This window comes from Sprattus sprattus (assembly GCF_963457725.1).
Source record: "Sprattus sprattus genome assembly, chromosome: 12".
NCBI lineage: Eukaryota > Metazoa > Chordata > Actinopteri > Clupeiformes > Clupeidae > Sprattus > Sprattus sprattus.
Genome location: NC_137910.1, coordinates 25,181,093 through 25,201,286, shown reverse-complemented (window position 1 = coordinate 25,201,286; position 20,194 = coordinate 25,181,093). Strand labels below are relative to the sequence as shown.

Genomic DNA, 20,194 nt, shown 5'->3' with positions numbered 1-20,194 from the left:
CCTCATAAAACAGCCTCCCTGGGCTCACGGCGATGTTTGCCTTCATGAAAGGAGGATTCGCAAGAGTCAGATTCACAGAAAAACAAAGGGAAGAGAGGAGATGAGTTTGTAGGTGTCTGACTAAGCCGCCCGGTTTGTATGGCATAGCTCATCCAACTGATGACTAATGATAATAACCTTGGCTTCACAATCTTCAGCTAAAAAGATTAAAATCAATTTTTACGACCCTCCTGCCTTCCGCAAATTGCATGGGGCTTTGATTATAGCATAGTCCTATGGGAGTGCAACCGAGCTGCCTGCCAAGGAAAGCAGAAATTCACGCACACACACTTACTTTCTTTCCCTCTCTCACTCTCTCTCTCTCTCTCTCTCTCTCTCACGCACACTCTCACACACACAAACACACACAAACAGACACAAACAGACATGCACCCGCAAGGTAAACCAGGGTGTGGCATACGTCAGGAACCCCATCTTCATGCCGAGACACCATCAGCCTCGGGCTGTTTCTACAAGCACGCCTCTCCCACCCGTCTGCCTCCACTCACCAGGTTGTTCTTGGTCTTGGCCACGTTGGCGTCGTCGGGGCCCAGGCGGCACTCGTAGATCTCCAGGGCGCGGCAGTAGTAGTACTCCACCTCCTCATACTTGCCCTGGTTCTGGCACAGCAGCGCCAGGTTGTTCAGCTGCTTGGCCACGTCTGGGTGGTCCTTCCCCAACACCTGCCACACACACACAAGCACGCACGCACACACACACACACAGACACAGACACAGACACACAGACACACAGACACACAGACACACAGACACACAGACACACAGACACACAGACACACACACACAGGACAGACGACGCGGTCAAGCATGATGAAATAGGACTGCACCATACTGTCCTTTATAAAATAAGGTCTGCAGTATCGCCTTTGTTAAGTGGTGGCACCTGGAGCACAGTTCTCATAACATAGTGGATTTTTTTTGTTTTGTTGTTCCACATAAATCAGTATTTAAAATTAGTTGAAAGTGATGTTCTCTCCCTAATTTCTCTCTCTCGAAGAATTTCACAGACAATTAAATTCCCCAAATATACAGCCTCATTTGAGGCTTTACCAACAGTATACCCATCGCTAGTCATGCACCTAATTCTAATTCAACTTCTTTCCTTTAACTCAGCAGCCAACAGGCTAACATGAGCTCAGTGCACAGTGCTCAAGGCAGACACCATCTCATCATGTCCAGATCAATAGCAGGCCCTGGCCAGACGGTGCTCTGTTCCGGGAGTGCTTGGTGCACTCTCTCTCTCCTCTCCCAGAATGGCTTTTTCTCTCTCTTACACAAAGCCAGGCCTCCGTTTGCAGAGAGCAGTCGGAAGCGTTATCAGTTTTCATCAGAGCGTTCGATTAATCCCTCTAATTATCCGTCTGACAAGATGATGCCTTCTCTGAGGCATTAGTGTGTGTAATGATGCGCTTTAAAACTACCGCGGCCATTTACTTCCACAAAAGATCATAAAAACAATAGAAAAAAACTAAAGAAAAACATTCTTAGAAGAGCGAGTATTGATCCCCCCAAGCGAGTAATTACAGGACTTCAAAGTTGCTCTGGTCATAATGATACCTAAACCGTTCATAATCCAGCAGTCTATGTTTGCAATTACATCTCTGGAAAAGAAAACAGCACTAATGACGGGATTAAGTGTTCCCAAAGGCATCACAGAGTAAAAGGGAGAAAAATCACACGAAATAAACTCAAACAATTATGGTGCAGTATTTGCTTCAGAGACTGGGTTCTGTTTTGAGGAAATAAAAAAATGTAGAGTAGAGTAAAATAAAGAGACTTGCACAAAGGAGTGGAGACCGAGTGAAGTGTTTTAGACCACATTTCTAGGAACAGGTTTCTGAGACTGATGAAGTAGGCCATATCTGTCGGATTCATCACATTCCACTCTTTAGAGAGTAGCACCGACATGTCTAAAGCAATAGTGTGTGTGAGTCACTGACAACCTAAAACTACACGTTTCACTAAACATGTGAGATCGGTGCGACGTCTTGAAGTATATTAGGTGTGTGTGTGTGTGTGAACAGCCAGACATGTGGTAATAAAACGTGACCGTACCTTCTCACGGATCTCAAGGGCTCTCTTGCACAGCGGCTCAGCCTCCTTGTACTTCCCCCTCTTGCCATACAGCACGGCCAGGTTGTTGAGCGTGGCAGCCACCTGAAGTCACCAACACACACACACACACACACACACACACACACACACACACACACACACACAATCTATGACTATCACACAGTTTTGTTTTCATACTGATGCAGTCTGCAAGACATGCTCATCTCGTCATACTGAAGTCAATGACGTTCCAGCTATAAAAAAAAGGTATGGGGTATGAAGGTAAAGAAGTAATGGATTATGTGATGGCGAATCACTAAATCCTTAAAAGAGGCCTTTTTGCTGATTTAATGAATTTCATATGTTTGTTGTACTGTTGACTGCTTCATTAGGCTTGGCTGGTTGATTTGCATGATGATTCTAATGATAACAAAATCTGTGCTCAGATAGGAAGTAATGTTTTCCAAATGAAGATTTAATGTTTTCTCTCGGGTCTTAACTTATTTATGCCTGACGGCTCTGATGGATGCGGCATCATTAAAGCTGAAATCGGAGAAATAAAAACACAGCAGTTGGCAAATGGGAGCCTGTAATGTACCACACCACTGGGGATGCCAAGCCATAACACATTCAAAGCACACTTTTACTGCGTGTTTAAATGTGTGTGTGTGTGTGTGTGTGTGTGTGTGTGTGTGTGTGTGTGTGTGTGTGTGTGTGTGTGTAAAACTCACAGCAGGATGGTCCTTGCCCAGAGTTTTCTCTCTGATAGACAGAGCGTCGTTGAGCAGGTGGGCCGCCTCTTTGTACTTGTTTTGGTCTCTAAACATGAGAATTCACAGATGAGCTATTAGATCTCCAGACTTTTGCTCTTCCCTACACGCCAAGTTAAAATCCAAACCGAGCGTCTACACGCAGCCAAGAAACACATTTACTTCCCATATTCAGTGGCTGATTTATCCAAAGCGGCTTACAGTGTAGGGAAGGTGCATGTTTTATCACTACACACGGTGCCAACAGAAAAAATCCCACCCGTGAGGTGAATGCTGCTGGCATTGGTTCGGCTAAACCACTTTAGTGAACCGTAGCTTATGCCAGAAAAATACAACATAAACGTTAAATCACTTTAGTGAAACTTCATGCGTATATCTTCATGCGTATATCAGGGGTATACCACATAACGTTAAACCACTTTAGTGAAACTTGGCTTATAGGAGAGGGGCACCATGAAGGTACAGGGGAAAATAATCAAATAAATGACATTGAGACTAAAATGAAACGGAGAGAAGAAAAAGAAGAAGTGAAGAAAATCCCTCACGGTGCCTTCAGGTGAACACTGACTAACTCACCTGTAGACCAGGGCCAGGATGTTGAGCATGGTGGCCACGTCGGGGTGGTCGTGCCCGGAGGTCTTCTCCAGGTCCTCCAGCGCCTGCTTGCACAGGGGCACGGCCACCTCGTAGCGGCCCTGAGAGGCGTACTGGATCACCAGGTTGTGGAGGGTTCGCAGGCGGGCTGGGATCTCATAGCCACCCTGCTGTGCTGCCGCCAATGCTGCGCTATGCTGCTGGGGAACTGTGGGACGGTGGATCACATCCGGGTCAAAGATTAACTCAAGCAAAAGACAACTAAGCAAATGATACAATGGATAATATCCTCACATATTGATTGAGCTAATGCTTTATGCAAAGCAGCATGGAAATGAATGCACAATCCACGGCTCACTCTTTGATGTCTGCAGAACGGAGCAAAGAGCAAAGCCACTGGCAAACCCGCTCGTTTCAACCTGACTGACACTGATGAGGAAGCCCAAAGCAAGCAGAAATATGACTGCACAAACTCTTACCTCCTTGGCCATGTTCCTCTTCATCATTGGGGAAGAGGTCGTCCAGGGAGTCTTTGGGAGTCTCTCCGTCCTTCTCCTCCTGGGCAAAGAAATGGAGGACATTGTTGAGACTGACACACAGGAGATGGCTTCATCAGCAATTAGGAACAAGCATTAATGTGTGATACAAAGCAAGGCCAAAAATTACACCTAAGGCGAGTGTCATGAATATGCATTGATATGCATAAGAACTCACAGAGGATGAATGTACCATCTCTGAAGGATAAGGCGAAAACCGAAAGTGCTGTATCTGACATATCTAAATGGGATCTAAATGTTTACATTTATATTTTATCTTCAAAAAGAATGCAAAATGAGGCCGTGATTTATAGCCCAGCTAGGCAGTAACCCAGGGCTCGCTTTCCTCTCTGCTTGGCATCTTTTAAAGACTTTAAAATGGCAACACTCGGGCAGAAGATGAGCCCCAAAGGATTTTTAGTCACTCACTCAGTTCTCTCCCTCTCGCTCTTTCTCTCTTTCTTTCTCTCCTTCTCTGATCACTTACTACTGAAGTCTGCAGCTATTACTGTCACCACCCAGCTCGAGCTCATTTAAAACCAGACAAGAGAGAGAAGAGAAGAAGAGAGGGAAGCGAGGGAACAGATAAAAGAGAGGGGGGAATTGGGGGGTGGGTGCTCTGAGCTGGCTTCCCAATCAATGCTCCGACCCTGACTAGGCAGGTTCCAGTAAACACCCCGCTGGCTCTACCCGAAGGCACTAATCACCACGCTGCTCAGCTCATCCTAGAGTTTTACCGTGGGCGAGATGTCCTTGTCGTACTTCTTGAGCTGATTCATGAACTCCAGGTGCTCCTTCTCCTCCTCCAGCTGGGCCACGTTCTGCTCGCTCTTCTGCAGCTTCTGCTGCGTGTTGGCAAGCTCATCCCGAAGCCACTGGTTCTCCTGGCACAGGCGCCGCACCTGCGCCCGCAGCTTCTGCTTCTCTGACTCCACCGCGTTCAGGTGGTTGGACAGCGCCATCATCACCTGCGGCCCCGCCATTGAGAGGAACAAGGAGAGGGACAGCCAAACCCGATTAGTGAATGACCGAGAGCAGAAGAAAAAGGGGAGAAATAAAATGCGTGTTTGTGTGTGTACTTTTGCACTTACAGACACACACAAACACACAAGTGAGTCACAAGCAGCAAGCTCATTGCTCAGTTCCTCTTACTCCTTAAATCATGCCGTGCGAAGGCAAACAGCCCTCTGATGGCTGCCCTAGAAGCTCTTTAAAAACTGTGCTTCCTAATGAAGAGCAATGGCAAAGCTGACAAGCATCAGCAGAGCTGGGAATCCCAATGTCCCCATGGGTGATTTCTCTTTAACATTCCTCTTCCTCCAGCCTGAACACACTCATCTCGATCAAGTTACACTTAGAGCCCCAATTGAGCTCAGTGTCATTCGATAGAACAGTGTAGTATTCACAGTGCAAAATACAGATAATTTCTAGGAGGGGATGGAGATGCTCCAGACTCACTTGTACCATACTGAACTTAAATGTGAGCATGCGCGCGCGCACACGCACACACACACACACACACACACACACACACACACCACACACACACACACACACACACACACACCTGCGCCTCGCCGAGCCCCAGCTCGATCATCTCCACAGACTTGCGGAGCAGATTGGACTTCTCGTGCACCAGGTTGGCCTCCTCGTCCTTCTTCAGGCACTTGATGGTCTCCAGGAGGCTGTGCAGGATGGAGTTGTGCTCGTTCTTCAGTGCCTCCAAGCCTTGGATCACCAGCTTGGTGTTGGAGATGATCTCCTCCTGCGACAGCTTCTCCAGCTTCTCGTCCCGTGGGTACACCATGGTGGACATCGTGTCTACTGGAGGGCTGACCTGGAGAGGAGGCAGAGGAGAGGAGAGGAAGGGGTTGAGCTGCTACATAATTGATGTCAGATGTTCTGGCTGCCTTCCACTACACTAAAAACCATGCAGAAGTCTGTCTCCATTCGCTGATGTTGTAAGTACATAAAGCAGCATAACAGACAGGCAGTGATGCATTTTTCTTTGGGGATTTCCTGATTGGCTTATGTGCACGCTGCTACTTTAGAGCCCAGGGGAGCAGTTTAAGTGAGGTCTCCTAGTATTCTGTAAGTCTTAGATCTGGAAGAAGGTTATGGAAAGAGAGAATATTTAAAGCCTTATGCAATAACTCCTCATTGGAAAGAAATAAACCCAACCTTGGATCTAAAAGATGGAAATTTAAATTCAGATAAACTGAACCACACCACACAGCAATTAACCCAAAATTAAACATTCCTGATTTTGAGCAGCATTTGTGAACTGCTGCAGAGTTAATGTTTAATTTTGGGTTAATGAGGGCCCCTGCCTTTTCCAGTTATGCAACCCATGACACCTTCCCTCCAGAACAGGATGGCAACACACAACAAACAAACCAGCCACTGAGGCCCTGTTGTTCACGCTTTGAGTGTCAACATGACACTAAAAACCGACAGATCAGAGCCACGTTTCCACAGAACATTCGCAGAGATCATCTGAACAAGTACATTAGAAGTCAGGTTATGAGACTGCACTGCATTTCTGTCTCATTGATCTGACGGAGCATGACAAGGCGAGCCGAGGGAACTAAATGCCCGTCAGAACTGGCAAACATTAGTCACGGTGGAGTGCTGAGGCATGCGTGGCACTTTTTAGCACTCTGCTGCTAAGCTGCACACACACACACACACACACACAGACACACACACACACACACACACACACACACAGGCACACACAGACACACACAGACACACACAGACACACACAGACACACACACAGGCTCTTAGGGATGAACTGAAATCCTGCTGAGTGTAAAGCTAAGAGCTAAGGAGTGGGGGCACAGAATGACAAGGGGATAGAAGAAGGAGGGGTAGACAAACAAATCAACTGGCACAAAAGAGAGTCACACAAAGAGAGAGCCAAAGAAAAGAGAAAAATACGCCATAAAGAGATGTGGGGGAATGGCGATTAAGGAGAGAGGGGAACAGGTTGGTCTTGGCACAAGAACCATCCGTGCAAGAGGAAGCTGATGACGGCACCGGCCAACCAAGTGTGACTTGAGTACATGGGGTTGCAACCATATGGAATACAGCATATGCCACTCAGCTGGAGCCGGTCTATGCCATCTCTGAGGGGGAGCTAAGGGTAGTCAACATGGCTGCCTTGGCTCTAAGCGTCATAGAAAGAGCAAATTGCTGCACACACTTTCAAACAGTCCAATACAAGACTTCTGTTATCGCCCTGAAGAACCCTTCTTAAAAATCAACAGATTAGACGAGGAGATCAGAAATGTGTTTGAAGATAAATTCCCTGTCACATGTAGATCATCCTTTATACCACATGACTTTTAGTCTTGCTAAGACATGGACACAGTAAAACCAGAACCACTCATCTGTTTTTTTTGTTGTTGACACATGAAGGCATTTCACTCAAACACCTCAGCCCTGGCATGTACCACCTGAAGGTAGCAGTATGCTCACACTTCCAACACCTTTACATCAAAACAGCTGACTAGGCACAAAGCGACCTTGGTCTCCGTCCTGGTTGCAAGCAGCGGCGTTACAGCCCCAGCCCAAACATGGCACAGCTGCAGCCCCCTTGCCTGGCAGTGGAAACACCAGGCTCTGCCAAGCAGTGCATGGCACATGCACATTTATTTCCACTGTTATCACTGCAGACTCGTTTCATAATGTGGAGATGATGTAGCGCTGGCAGTGAGGACGCCTGGTATGAGCGCCATCTGTCTTGGGGCTCGTAGCGCTCGCCTGGCACGACCCGGGCACAGATTTACGATGACTTGCGCCACGCCCTTATTCAGCGGAGCGCTTCCATCCTTGCTTTTCATCGCCACCGCTGTCGGAAACGGACCAAGGACAAACGCACGGCCCCACACAAAAGCCCCTGTGAGGTGACAAGCTGTAACTCACTGGCCGGGAAGCTAGGCAGGGCTCTGATTAGCGTGGAGGAATGTTTACACACCACTGACTGGATAGGACAGCTGATCCAGAACGTGTGCCCCCCCAGCACCCCACCCCCCAAACTGACCCTGTGTCAGTTCTTGATGGAGTCGATTCATAAATAAAGCACTGAATAGCCTTAGAATAGAATAAAGGGAGTGATCACAAAGAGCTTTAGTGCCAGCTTTCTTCCGATGGAATTTGGACACGTTGGCGGACGAGTATTCTTTTCCTCGCATATCCATTCATTCAGTGGTTGCAGAAAAAGCACCTACCTTAATCCAGGCTTAAAATAGCACAACATAATCATCTGACTGTCATGGAGCAACCAAACCCCAAGCAATTCCCTTGATCAGAGGCCCTGTAATGTGGGGGAGTGAGCGCCAAGCCTTACCCCCTGTATGGTAGATGCACCAAGCCCCTGCTGCAAAGTAATAACTGTGACTGTGGTGGAGGCTTCTGGGTCTGTGTGTGTGTGTGTGTGTGTGTGTGTGGGCTGGCGGGGGGCTGCTCAGGCCCGGAGGATGATGGATGGGTTGGGTTTAATGTTCCTGACACCAGCGCCTCCAGACAGTTAGCTAATGATGGATGGCAAAGCGTTGCCTGATGGGAGATGTAGTACTTCTCGTCTCAACTATCTTGCACAGGCTAAAAACACCACCTTTGATCAGTCAGATTGCACAGGCTTTCAAGAGCACAGTACACAATACACCACTAATCACGCAAGGGAACGATTAAGCTGCACTGAGTGGGGTATGTAGACAGGGCAAAAATAGGCACATAAAAATAATACCCCGCTCACCAATGAGATAATGTTTTTTTTATATACGCTCTCGCATTGCAGACAGGAAATGCAGATGGGTAAATAAGGCAGCTTTGTTGTTCCGTGATTCGTTTTCCTCCAGAAAGGATGTGCGGATGTGGGGAGCGTTGCTGCATCATCCAATAGCTACTGAGCCTCCTGCTCCCAGTGGAGCTACAAGGGGTTGGATGGTAGAGTGGGAGCAATGACAGTCCCCAGAAGTGTCATAAACAACCAGCTCTAGCACCAGTTAGTCTTTTTATTACTCCGCTTTACCTCTCTTTAGTGTCCTCCACCTACGGAATCTGCAACAATGTCAGATTAAAAATAATCTGAGATCTTTTAACGAACTGCCACTCACTTAGCCATCAATAACATCAATATTAAATTAATTTAAGTCTAATACATATTATTTTAAATAATTAAAGTCGCTTTTACGCAAAAGACAGAGATGTTTTTGACATGTCCCTTGCTATGTTATTTCTTGAAGAATATTAGCAACATGTTCAAATTTTCACATTTACATATTGAATTGAGTACGATTGTATTGGTAAGCTGTGTTTTGGTTCTAAATATACATGATTCAAAAAAATAAAAAACTACTGATTTGTCTCTCTTTATTTCACACAAACCCTGTTGCACTCATGAAAATGTGCAAATCAAGGGTATATTCTAGAAGTGACATGATAATTAAAGTGACAGGAATTTGCCTTATCTTTGTAACAGGAATCAAACTGTGTAAAGACAAGTATGCTTTTTTTATTTCTAATCTTTTGATGTTTTATAATGACCGACCACAGGGGACAAGCATACCCTGTCAACACTGTTACCATGATTTAACCTATAAAGCTCAATAGCTATTTATGTTTGATACTATCATCAATATTGTATCAATATTTTAAGTACACAGCTTGTGTTCTTGTGACAGTACCTTTTTAGCTAGTAATGAGCAAATTAGTTTAAAATCTTTAACTCTGTTATCATCAATCCTGTCACCTTTTACTGACATAGATCAGTTCACAGTCTATAAAGGTTAGATAAAACATTTTAAAAGGTTGTCTCTATTTGTATTATTAAACCAACGCCCATATTATGCAGGGAGGGTGGATATGACCCTCGGCCAAACTTTCAATGTGATGGTACGGTTTCTTCACCATGCAATGATTTTGCTGTGCCTATATTTGAATCCACTTTTACAGATTCTTCTGACTTGTATAATGTCATTAGGTGCCGTTTGTCATTCACTTTATTAATAATGTTTCTAGGTTGCCAGGGGTAAGATTAATGGTCCGACTTTGCCATATCAACAACTTTGGCTCCCATTCCCAGATCACGCCACTACGGCTAATTAGCATAAAATAAGCAGCTTTTGATGTGAGTGGGAATTTGGCCTTTCCAGCACTTTCTTTCTAGCTTCGTCAAGATTTTTTGTTTATAGGCTACCCAGTGACATAACTGAGAAAAGGAGAGATGGTAGTTGGGGTCATGCATTTAGCTTATTTACTGCATACTTTCCTGCATGCTTTGCCCATTTCCAACATAAATTGCGCATACATTTGCAGAAAATAAGCCTTGGTGTTAAATTGCAACTTAATTCCATTTCTCCTGATGGTGGTTAAAAAAGTTATGCACAGTTTGTCACACTGCCATGGCTTCAGGTCCTATTTGTTTGGTGTGTGACTGACGACCCAGCTGAAGTTGGCTTGATATAGGACATTCGCTTGACAATGACATTCACAACATAACTGGATTTATAATAATCTCATTGAAAGTTAAATGGACTATAGTGCATTGTTAATCTGCCTTGTAACTTATTCAGTTGTCATGACCTAAAACTTTTACAGTTTATTCTGCTGTTTATGACACAGAGTAGAATATCAAGGCCAGGTATGGTCAACAAAGATTGATAAATTATGTTTTTTTGTGATTTTGGAATAGGGCTAGAGTTAAAATGCAAGGTCAAGGTCTAGTGAACAACCAGTGCATGACATTTTACTTCAACTTAGATTTCAATAACCTTCTAGTAATGATGAAATTACCATATCTGAAGTCAAGAAATCAGATAACATAAATTGAAGACTAAGAATATACGATATAAGAATATACACAAATAGATAGCCTAATCTGTCTGATGTGATTTTTTTTAAATCTCTGATCAATTTGTTTGATAGTATGAGAAGTTTAAGTGGGGTTTTAAACAAACATTGCATCTTTTTATAAAATAACCACCACAACATCGTTTTGATTGCAAAAAATAAAATCACAAGTCACACAATCCTGGTGGGACGGAAGAGGTGTAAGAGAATTCATAATGACCTGAATCGAATGGGTTACTGGAATGTGTTAGCCTAACCTACATCCACAGTTGGATTAGAACACCAATCAGTGAGTCCGTTACAGCTGAGGTGAAGGCTATTTACAGGCAGCTTCTTCTTCCCTCTCATCTCAGGGTCAGACAGTGGCCTACCTAAAAGGTCAGTGAGTCAGCAGGCTATGATTTATCTGCCTCACTGTCTCCTGCATGAGCTCAGATTACAAACAAACAGCTCACACAAAGCGCCTCCAACCACAGTGACTGTGACCGGCCAGGTCCACGAGACACATACACACACACACACACTCACCTCAGAGGAAATCTCAGTGAAACGTGTCTGAATCCTGGTGTTGTGGCGCTGCCTCGCCATGTCTGCTTTGTATATTTGCCACGTTGTGGACAGCTTGAGAGCTAAGTATGACAGAACAGAGCTGCGCATTTGCCGCTAATGATGTCATTAGGCTGAGTTATGCACAGCTAATCACCAAGCTTCTACGTATTATGTGGCAAGTAGAAGGGATGGATTTCCCTATAAAGCCTGATATCACCCTATTTATCCTGCTCCGTGTGATTATCTTCAGGGCAGGGTTTGTGGTTATATGCAGAGAAACTGCTAGTAAAAATGAGGGCAGAGGCTAAGCCTATTGCATTTGACACCGAATAATTACCAATTAGCTGACTGTCAAGTACAATACTGTGGAGGAATTTAAGGAAAGTATCAAGGGTGAGGCTAAGGTCGCTTTTCAGGTTCAAATGAAGGCGCAGAGTAATAATAGTGCCACATTAATATTTAAAAAGGCTTTTAAAAAATAATGTCAGACTGGCCCAGTTGTTCCCTGAAAAGAGACAGAGACATATTTTGCTGAGGAACACATATTGCTGTATCAGGGACAAATTTACCTGAGTCTGTGCTTTTTACCCCTCTTCACACATCTTAACTCAAACACCATAATAATGATGAATCAAGCAGCGCTTCTTTTCTGCCACAGGAATGAAATTAGCTTCAGAGAGCTGCATTAGGGTTGGGCTGTATGTCCCAACATTGATGCAATGGTTAGCCTCTGCTACCTCACCTGAAGGCAGACTGAAGAATATGAAGGGAATATCGTGAGGCGCCTGATGCGCCAGCGGGCTATGCTGATGGGGGGGCCTTTGATCCAGACGCCTGTGAGGGATTAGCAGAATATCTCTGAGGAGTGTGAGGAGGGTTTGGGATTAAGGCGCCGTTTGAAGAGGTGACTGGGATTGGGGAAAATCCTCTATCTATCTGAAAACAAACACCAGAGATGCTGCCACCATACGGCACTGGAACCCTTTGATCAGCGCTCCTCGTATCCACGCTCCTGCTTTGCAATAAGCCTCTCTGACATTTCAAAATAGCCTGTTGTAAAATCGTGCGCACAAAAAAAAATGACAATTTAATACTTCCAAGTTCCAACAACAGCTAACTGGAATAGTGTTGCTCAGGCAAAGGCCCACAGAGCCTTCAACAAGAGAAACACTAATGGGAAAAACCTGCCAACACAAAGAGGAGCACTTATAAGCACTCACTACTAAATGCTAATCTTCTGCTGCAACCAGGGAGATTAATGACAGGTGTGTAACAGGCTGCAGAGATAATTTTCGATACAGCACAAGATCGTATTCCAAACACAGCCGAGAGATCATTAAATTGGACTACGATTTCAAACTTTCAAATTGAACAAGACCACCCTTTAGACATAGACTAATACTGTTAAGATGCTCTACTGAACTATTGCTGGCTATGCTTGATGCTGTGGCATCATAACCACTGTTCCACAATCACTGGGACATGCTAAACAACAGAGTTGGGAGCAACCCTTTAAAATTATATTTTCTGCTTCTGGAGCAGGACAAAACATTACAAGCAAACACACAGCACACATGTACACAATAGTTTGGACCTAGCAAAGCCCCTGTCCCAAAGGGTACATCGAGGACACCGATTGCCCAACCGCATGACTAAATTAACTACTAGCAGCAGGGCAGACCTGTGCATCACTCGTGGCCTCTTAAAACCTGCGCCAGCCAGCTCGCGGCTCCTCCTCAGCCTTAAGCACCGCTGAATAGCCTCAGTCTTCGGTTTCCATTAGGAGTTGGATATCAGGGATGTTCCCAAACAGAGAACATCAGCGCTAGAAACATCTAAACAGTGCTGAGCAACGGTTGCACGTGTAAAATAAATGTAAATGACAGTCAAACACGTCATGAAATTGTTGAAAACTTGCCATAAGAATCAAGGAGACTGTTTCCATTTATACATAGATAGTTTTTCTTTACAAATTCCGATTTGGCAAAGCCCCACTCCAGGACCGAACTGAGGCTGTTTTTGCCATGGCCTCGGTCCAGCCTTAGAGATGAAAACAAACAAAAGTCTGAGGCTTTTCCCCCAGACGCCAGGGTTTTATCCCACAGTGGAAATGTGCCATCAGACACAAATCAATCAGACAATGCATCAGAAATGTGATTAGAATGGAGCCAATCTCCTCAGAGAAACAGGACCCCTAGGGCAGGCACACGTTTGGGGAACAAAGCATTTGGGAAAATATTATAGGCAATAAAAGAACAAAAACAATACACAGCACTTAATCATTAAAAAAATTGCCACAGAACCCCACATCCACACAGATGTTTCAGCAAAAACAAGTTTTCACAATGTATTAGTCTGACATCACAACAAAACTTCCCAAGCCCGAACCAGTTACTCTCAGTACAAAGCGTCACAGTTCTGTATAGCCTTCAAAAGCCTAGAAGCCAAGTGACAAGGTACTAGCTAGACTGCACCATATAAGAAAGACAAACATCACTCGCAGATCCAAAACAATACATTTAGCCTAAGACAAATGCAAAATGTTCCTCCCAGTGGAATCACCACTCCATGTTACTCTTTATAGACTTTCATGATACATACCCAAGCCATGCAAGTGCTACACGTTAGGGTGTGTCTGCGGTGAGCAGTGAAAGCATCAGGACTGTGTTTTGCCAATATTCGCCTCAGCGGGCGTTCCTTATAGCCAGGCACTAGAGCACAGGGAGGATACAAACAATGACTCCGCCAGCCAGAGAAAAAAAATGAAGTGTCACCCCGAGCAGTTACCGTAGCAACACCATCCGCTGCAGCGCGAGCGTAATCCAACTGTGTTCAAGCACTGAGGGCACGATTGAGAGTGTCATGCACTGAGAAAAGCCAGGAGTGAGAGATGGGAATGAGTGTGTGAGCTGTGTGTGTGTGTGTGTGACCTTCCCACAGCTCGCTCAACAACAGCGAACAGCGGAGAGCTGTGGAGTCATCAGGGATCAAACCCCGCCCTCTCAGCATTGGAGAGAATGAGAGAGAGACAGTGTGTGAGAAAGAGAGCCATTAAGAGACAAGGAGGGAGAGAGAGAGAGAGAGAGAGAAGGTAAAGGGATGGCAGCATAATTAGACAACACAGGAGGTTTTGCAGTAGACCAGCACAAAAGACTGGGGCATAGAGAATGGCATCTCACACAAACACACACACACAGCCAAGAGACGTGAGAGCACCCCCTCCCTATGCCCTCCGGAGGTTTTGCTTTCATGTACCAAGCCTGCCTGCTGGGCAGGGGCAGACGCTAAGCGCTCGCTAACTGCCAGCAGCCCACCCCATATCCCCCCATGAGACTACCTCTACCCTTAACAAGCACACCAAAGGAGGCATGGGGGTGGGTGACCTTCATGGTGTGGGTTCTGATGAGGCAGCAGTGGTGGTGAATGTGGGGGTAAATGACGGCAGCTGGGGTCGGTCTGAAACATTTCACAGGTTGTTGACATCCAGACAAATTGGAAAAGAGAGACGTGCTCTGTGTGAGCTGATGTATGGGTGACGCGCTAACGGCCGGTTAGAATGCACCTCACCTGATATCATCATTCTGCTGCTGTACAAATACTTCTCTTTTCAGTGAGAATGACAGCTCTATTTGACCAACATGCGATAAAGAACTAAATGTACCAGGGTCGTGCAAGTCAAAGAGCGGTCAGCCCCCACGAAAGCTTCAGAATGCGTGGTCAAGAATGCCCCCAGAAGTGAACACTGTGGATGCTGTACACATCTGGGCTGCAGGAGGCAGAGGGTGATGGAGAGACACCTCTGGAGGGAGGGGCTGGTGGGGTCTAAGCAGAAGTGGGACCCAGCAAACTAGACAGATCTGCAGTCTCGTTGCTTTGCGGTTCAGCTACCTAGGGATGGACAGAGAGGAGAGCCCTCTGTGGGTCCCTGTTTACGGCTTACCGTGTGTGTGTGTGTGTGTGTGTGTGTGTGTGTGAGATTATGTGCCGGCAGTACTGTTCCAAACAAGACTTTTCCAACACGAAATGTTTTGCAGTCTTAACTCTATGCCTGGGAGTTCAAACATCTCCTACAGCACACCCTGCACATTTGCATAACCATCTGAACACACACACACACACACACACACACACACACACACACGCACACACACACAGACACACACAGACACACACAGACACACACACAGACACACACACACACACACACACACACACAGACACACACAGACACACGCACACGCACACGCACACGCACACGCACACGCACACGCACACACACACACACACACACGCACACGCACTCTCCCTCTTGAGTGCAGAGAACACCCGGCTCCTCAATTTCTCTCTGGTCTCTCTGGTAGATCCAGAACCCCAGCCCAATGCCCCGGAGTGCTTTGCTGCGTCAACAGTGAACAGGGGGGTAAAGTGAGGTGCAGCCCAACCCTGGCTGTGTGCCGTCTCACCGCCACGCTCTGGAACAGCAGAGCAGCTCTCAGAGTCCCGGCTGCAGCTGCCAGGACCACTGCGGAACACACACTGCCCGGGACTCTTCCCTGGGGGCTCCAAAAACATGACCTCAGGAAGGGAGAAGCTAAACCACTGCACACAAAAGTGTTGTGTTGTGTTGTGTTGTGTTGTGTTGTGTTGTGTTGTGTTGTGTTGTGTTGTGTTGTGTTGTGTTGTGTTGTGTTGTGTTGTGTTGTGTTGTGTTGTGTTGTGTTGTGTTGTGTTGTGTTGTGTTGTGTTGTGTTGTGTTGTGTTGTGTTGTGTTGTGTTGTGTTGTGTTGTGTTGTGTTGTGTTGTGTTGTGTTGTGTTGTGTTGTGTTGTGTTGTGTTGTGTTGTGTTGTGTTGTGTTGTGTTGTGTTGTGTTGTGTTGTGTTGTGTTGTGTTGTGTTGTGTTGTGTTGTGTTGTGTTGTGTTGTGTTGTGTTGTGTACAGCTAAAGTAATAATGTGGCCCAAAATGTGGTGCAGTGATGGTTCATCTGAATAATTCAGGACTGCAGTGGCTTTATGGCTTTTTCCAAAACTGCATTTCAAATCAAAAGCGTCCAACAACGGAGAGTTAGCAGGGAGAGACAGTTTGTCTTTTATCGGCGAGTAAGACTACAGCAGCTGAGGGGACAGTCCAGACCATTGACACAGTCACCACACATGCTGCTTCAGAAGACATGCTTCTTTCTTCTCTGGCATTTCCTGCCTCTTTTCTCATGCCAGGATCACAGCAACATTGCTCTTACTCAGGCCACTCTAGGACCTCCCCCCCTCCCACAAACAGAAATACACTGGTTCCCCATCTCAGCTCACTACACTCTTTCCTGCCAGTCTGACTGTGTGTCCTGTTGCTCATCGCATAGTGCCCTTTTTCCTCTCACACACACACAGACAGCTGAGAATGGGTGTGGAGGGGGATGTGACTGCGACACAGAGGCACTCCATCACAGAGGCCTGGCTGCCACTAAGCCAGACAGCTGTTTCCTCATGGAGGCTGGGCTGGCTGGGGATGGGCCAGGCTGGGGGGGCCGAGGGCTGTATTCTCCCTTTGTGCTTGTTGTGCTGGAGCTACAACAAGCTCTTTGGTAGGGGACCTCAATAGAGAGAAACAATCAAAAGCCCTACAACAGAGCCTTTGCACAGTGGAAGTTGTGTGCAAATTCTGTGCAGTGATGACCCACAAATGGTAAACAAATCTGCACATCAAGTGCAAAAAGAGGTCTTGAAAAAGCCCTCTGACGCCCAGCCACTTAAAAATGTGAACAGATCTTAGATAAAATGTCCCTTTAGCTAAACTGGCTACGAATAGCCAACCGACAAATAGGGATGTCATGATAACAGTAATTTAGTATACTAATACCAGTGAAATTCTACAATTCACGACACCCAATTCAAAACCACAGTAAAAACCAAAACAATAAATCTTCAAACAATAACACTAACTTCTTCCTCTTCCCTTGGCATTTCATGACAGATTAGAACACTTGTAGGAGTATATGCTGCCCCTGTCAGGTGTGGAAGAATTGCATCGGCGGTACTCTAGAAAAATGATTCACCATCATCATCACATTTCGATTTTGGCACCTACTTGGTGCTGATGCATCGGTTCTCGTGACATCCCTACCTACGCATATTTACATGTTACTTGGATATTATATCAAGTCACAAATGTCATTGGACACCAAGAATAGCCTCAAGAAGGATATTTTCAGTCAATCTATTAGGCAGCTTGTGGCTTGTGATGAAGCAAATCAAGAGAGTGATGACCTCAGAATAAGACAAAAAAGGCCTTTTTAATTAACCTGTGCAATTTATAGAGTGGCCCAGTAGGTAGTCTATTCTAGGCTTGAAAATGGAGCAGATTGTAGCAGCAGGTGCTCACGATATCTGCAGTCTACTCAGCTTAATAAATGATATTCAGACACCCAAACTTCAACCTCCAAACTCCAAAGAGCTAACTACAAGACCCTTGAATTATAAAGTCACATGCATCTTCAAGATTCAGTGCATTAATGCTGTTTGGGAACACAGCTTGAAGGTTATGAAGCCTACAGTTCCCCAGTTGAGTGTAACCATCAGCTACACTTTAACAGCAAAACCATAACTGAACAAAAAAGATCATATAGTCAATTTTTACTGTTTAAAAGAATGTTCGCATTAGGGATGTTCGCATAAGTTAACGATGTTCAAGGCAACGAAACTTACCAGAATCTCCAATTGCAAATAAACTCATGGCATATGAAATGGGAGCAAATGATATGAAATACACAGTACTACTGAAACACTTAAGATCATACTGGGCAGAGAGCATCGGCCTTGTGTATGGCATCATTGATAATCAAAGCCATTTTGTGATTGACATCTGAAGAAGCAAGACATACAGTGAGTCATGCATCACCTACTGATGGCACAGGCCATTCCTAGATTCAGCTTTAGAAGCTAGTAACGGATGAGGGGTTTAAGAGTTTAAAGACTGATTAAGGAGCATTGTCCTCGGAGTACATATAATCCAATTTAGTCTGTATGCAGATTCACCTGTGTTAAATAACACGCCTAATAGCTTGTCCAATTGACAACAAGCATCCTTCATTCATCTGCATCAAATGACAAGCACATCAATGTTCAAGGTATAATCCAATTTTCAGGCTGCATAGACCATTAAATGCCTTTTCAAACAGACAGGGTAAAAGACATGCCTAACTAGCAAGCCTTTTATCAGTGCCAAATGTGCCTTTGTTAGTTGTTGTGAGGTTTCTGTATGCCTTTCCAATAGTAAGATTGATAGTTTTTAACCAAAACTTCTTACTGTTGCTTATGAGTTTTCCAGCCAATTCCAGTCATAGTGAGGATTTATGTTGTTTAGAGATACAAAATGTTCAAATCACTCATTGGGATCTTGTTAATGCTTATGAAAGCTGTAAGTACCCATCTAACAAGGCATTCAACCACTTGAGAAATTTGAGTAAGAAGAGCAAGGAGGCCAAGGCTGGCTCCTGAGGGACACTCTCTTGGGACATGGGTATGAAGTTGGTATAGCCTACTGATGTTGACTCACAGCCCAAAGTTTCGCACATTCTTAAAATCAAATAATGAACAAACAAGGACCTTACATTTCAATACTTACAAACTTTAAATCGTAAAAAAAAAACAGACTTACATAAACATAACATGCTTAACGATGCACATGTGAGTGTTACTGGAGTTAACCTGTTTACTAATCGTTGTAGCTATCTAAAGCAACCTTCACTTCATGACTTTTGTACTGATTTGTGTCCATCTGTATAAATAACACAGCAGGACAGCTGACTTGAGAGACTGTAGAATGTTTCCATGTATCGTTGATGTATCAGTGCAGTCTATTCCTCAACACTACGTCATAATGAGTGGGCGACAAATGTGGCCTTCGGTATACTCAAGTTTGAACGTCCTTGCCTACATCAGCAGTTAACATGGCTGTGGAATACGAAAATACCTGGACAACAGCTATACAATTAACATACCGTGGTAAATGACATAGCTTGCAAAGAATATCGCTCACATCTCATGGGACGGGAGCTTGCTGCGCATCAACCTTGTTTGACAGGTTGGGCAGGTCCATGGTAGAGGCCTGCCACCCGTGCATCAAATTTCGGAAAGCAGTCGGAGTTTTGCATCGTACAAGTATATCACAAATGTGTGCCACTATACAACTCTCATTATCAACATTATCAACCGCTTGATAAGTTCTGAAAAAGTAATCAGGCGTAAGCTATGGCTCATACCAACCGAGCTAGCGTGAGCTGGAAAACCAATAAGCATGACATCATACCTCTCAGTTGTGTTGGTCGTTACCAGCTTCTTTCTTTGCAGTAGTTGAAAAATTCAAAAATAAATAAAAATCACATTGCCACCTGGTCACTTCTTTGCAGAAGGCAGCTTGACTTTCCTCGCTGATAGTGGCAGCAAACTGACTTCTCACACAATGTGAAACTATGCAATTCGGACAGATCAGCAGCTGGTAGTTACAAAAATCTCCGGCAAACAAACCCAACGCAAACCGTTATAGATTTATGACGTTGTAATAACGCTATTTTATGACATCAAATTAGCTACTCACACATCTAATAACGATAGATTAACCACCGCAAATTTAAGAGGATTTTCAACTCCGCTGGGAAGAGCACCGTGTCTTTTCGTAAACGGTTCAGCCCCTTTAAATCCAATATGTCCACCAGAGAAAACTAACACGTCATTGGACCACTTGTACTTCTGACGTCTTGCTCTAGGTGTGGTCTTATA

The 20,194-nt window shown here is 45.0% G+C and overlaps 1 protein-coding gene across 5 annotated transcripts in view; it reads right to left on the bottom strand.

The window, feature by feature from the left end:
* Positions 1 to 20,098, bottom strand: part of klc1b (kinesin light chain 1b) — a 29,728-nt gene extending 9,630 nt beyond the window's left edge. For all 5 annotated transcript variants that reach the window (XR_013968849.1, XM_080848817.1, XM_080848818.1 and 2 more), the window contains exons 1-8: positions 19,725 to 20,098; positions 5,583 to 5,852; positions 4,753 to 4,983; positions 3,959 to 4,037; positions 3,462 to 3,687; positions 2,847 to 2,934; positions 2,116 to 2,217; positions 549 to 722 (exon numbers count right to left, since the gene is read on the bottom strand). Coding sequence is in view for 4 of the 5 variants with exons in the window: in XM_080848817.1 (XP_080704943.1) it covers positions 549 to 722; positions 2,116 to 2,217; positions 2,847 to 2,934; positions 3,462 to 3,687; positions 3,959 to 4,037; positions 4,753 to 4,983; positions 5,583 to 5,831 (1,149 nt within the window). In the remaining variant the exon portion in view is untranslated. The remainder of the gene's footprint in view (positions 1 to 548; positions 723 to 2,115; positions 2,218 to 2,846; positions 2,935 to 3,461; positions 3,688 to 3,958; positions 4,038 to 4,752; positions 4,984 to 5,582; positions 5,853 to 19,724) is intronic.
* Between the last annotated feature and the right edge of the window lie 96 nt (positions 20,099 to 20,194).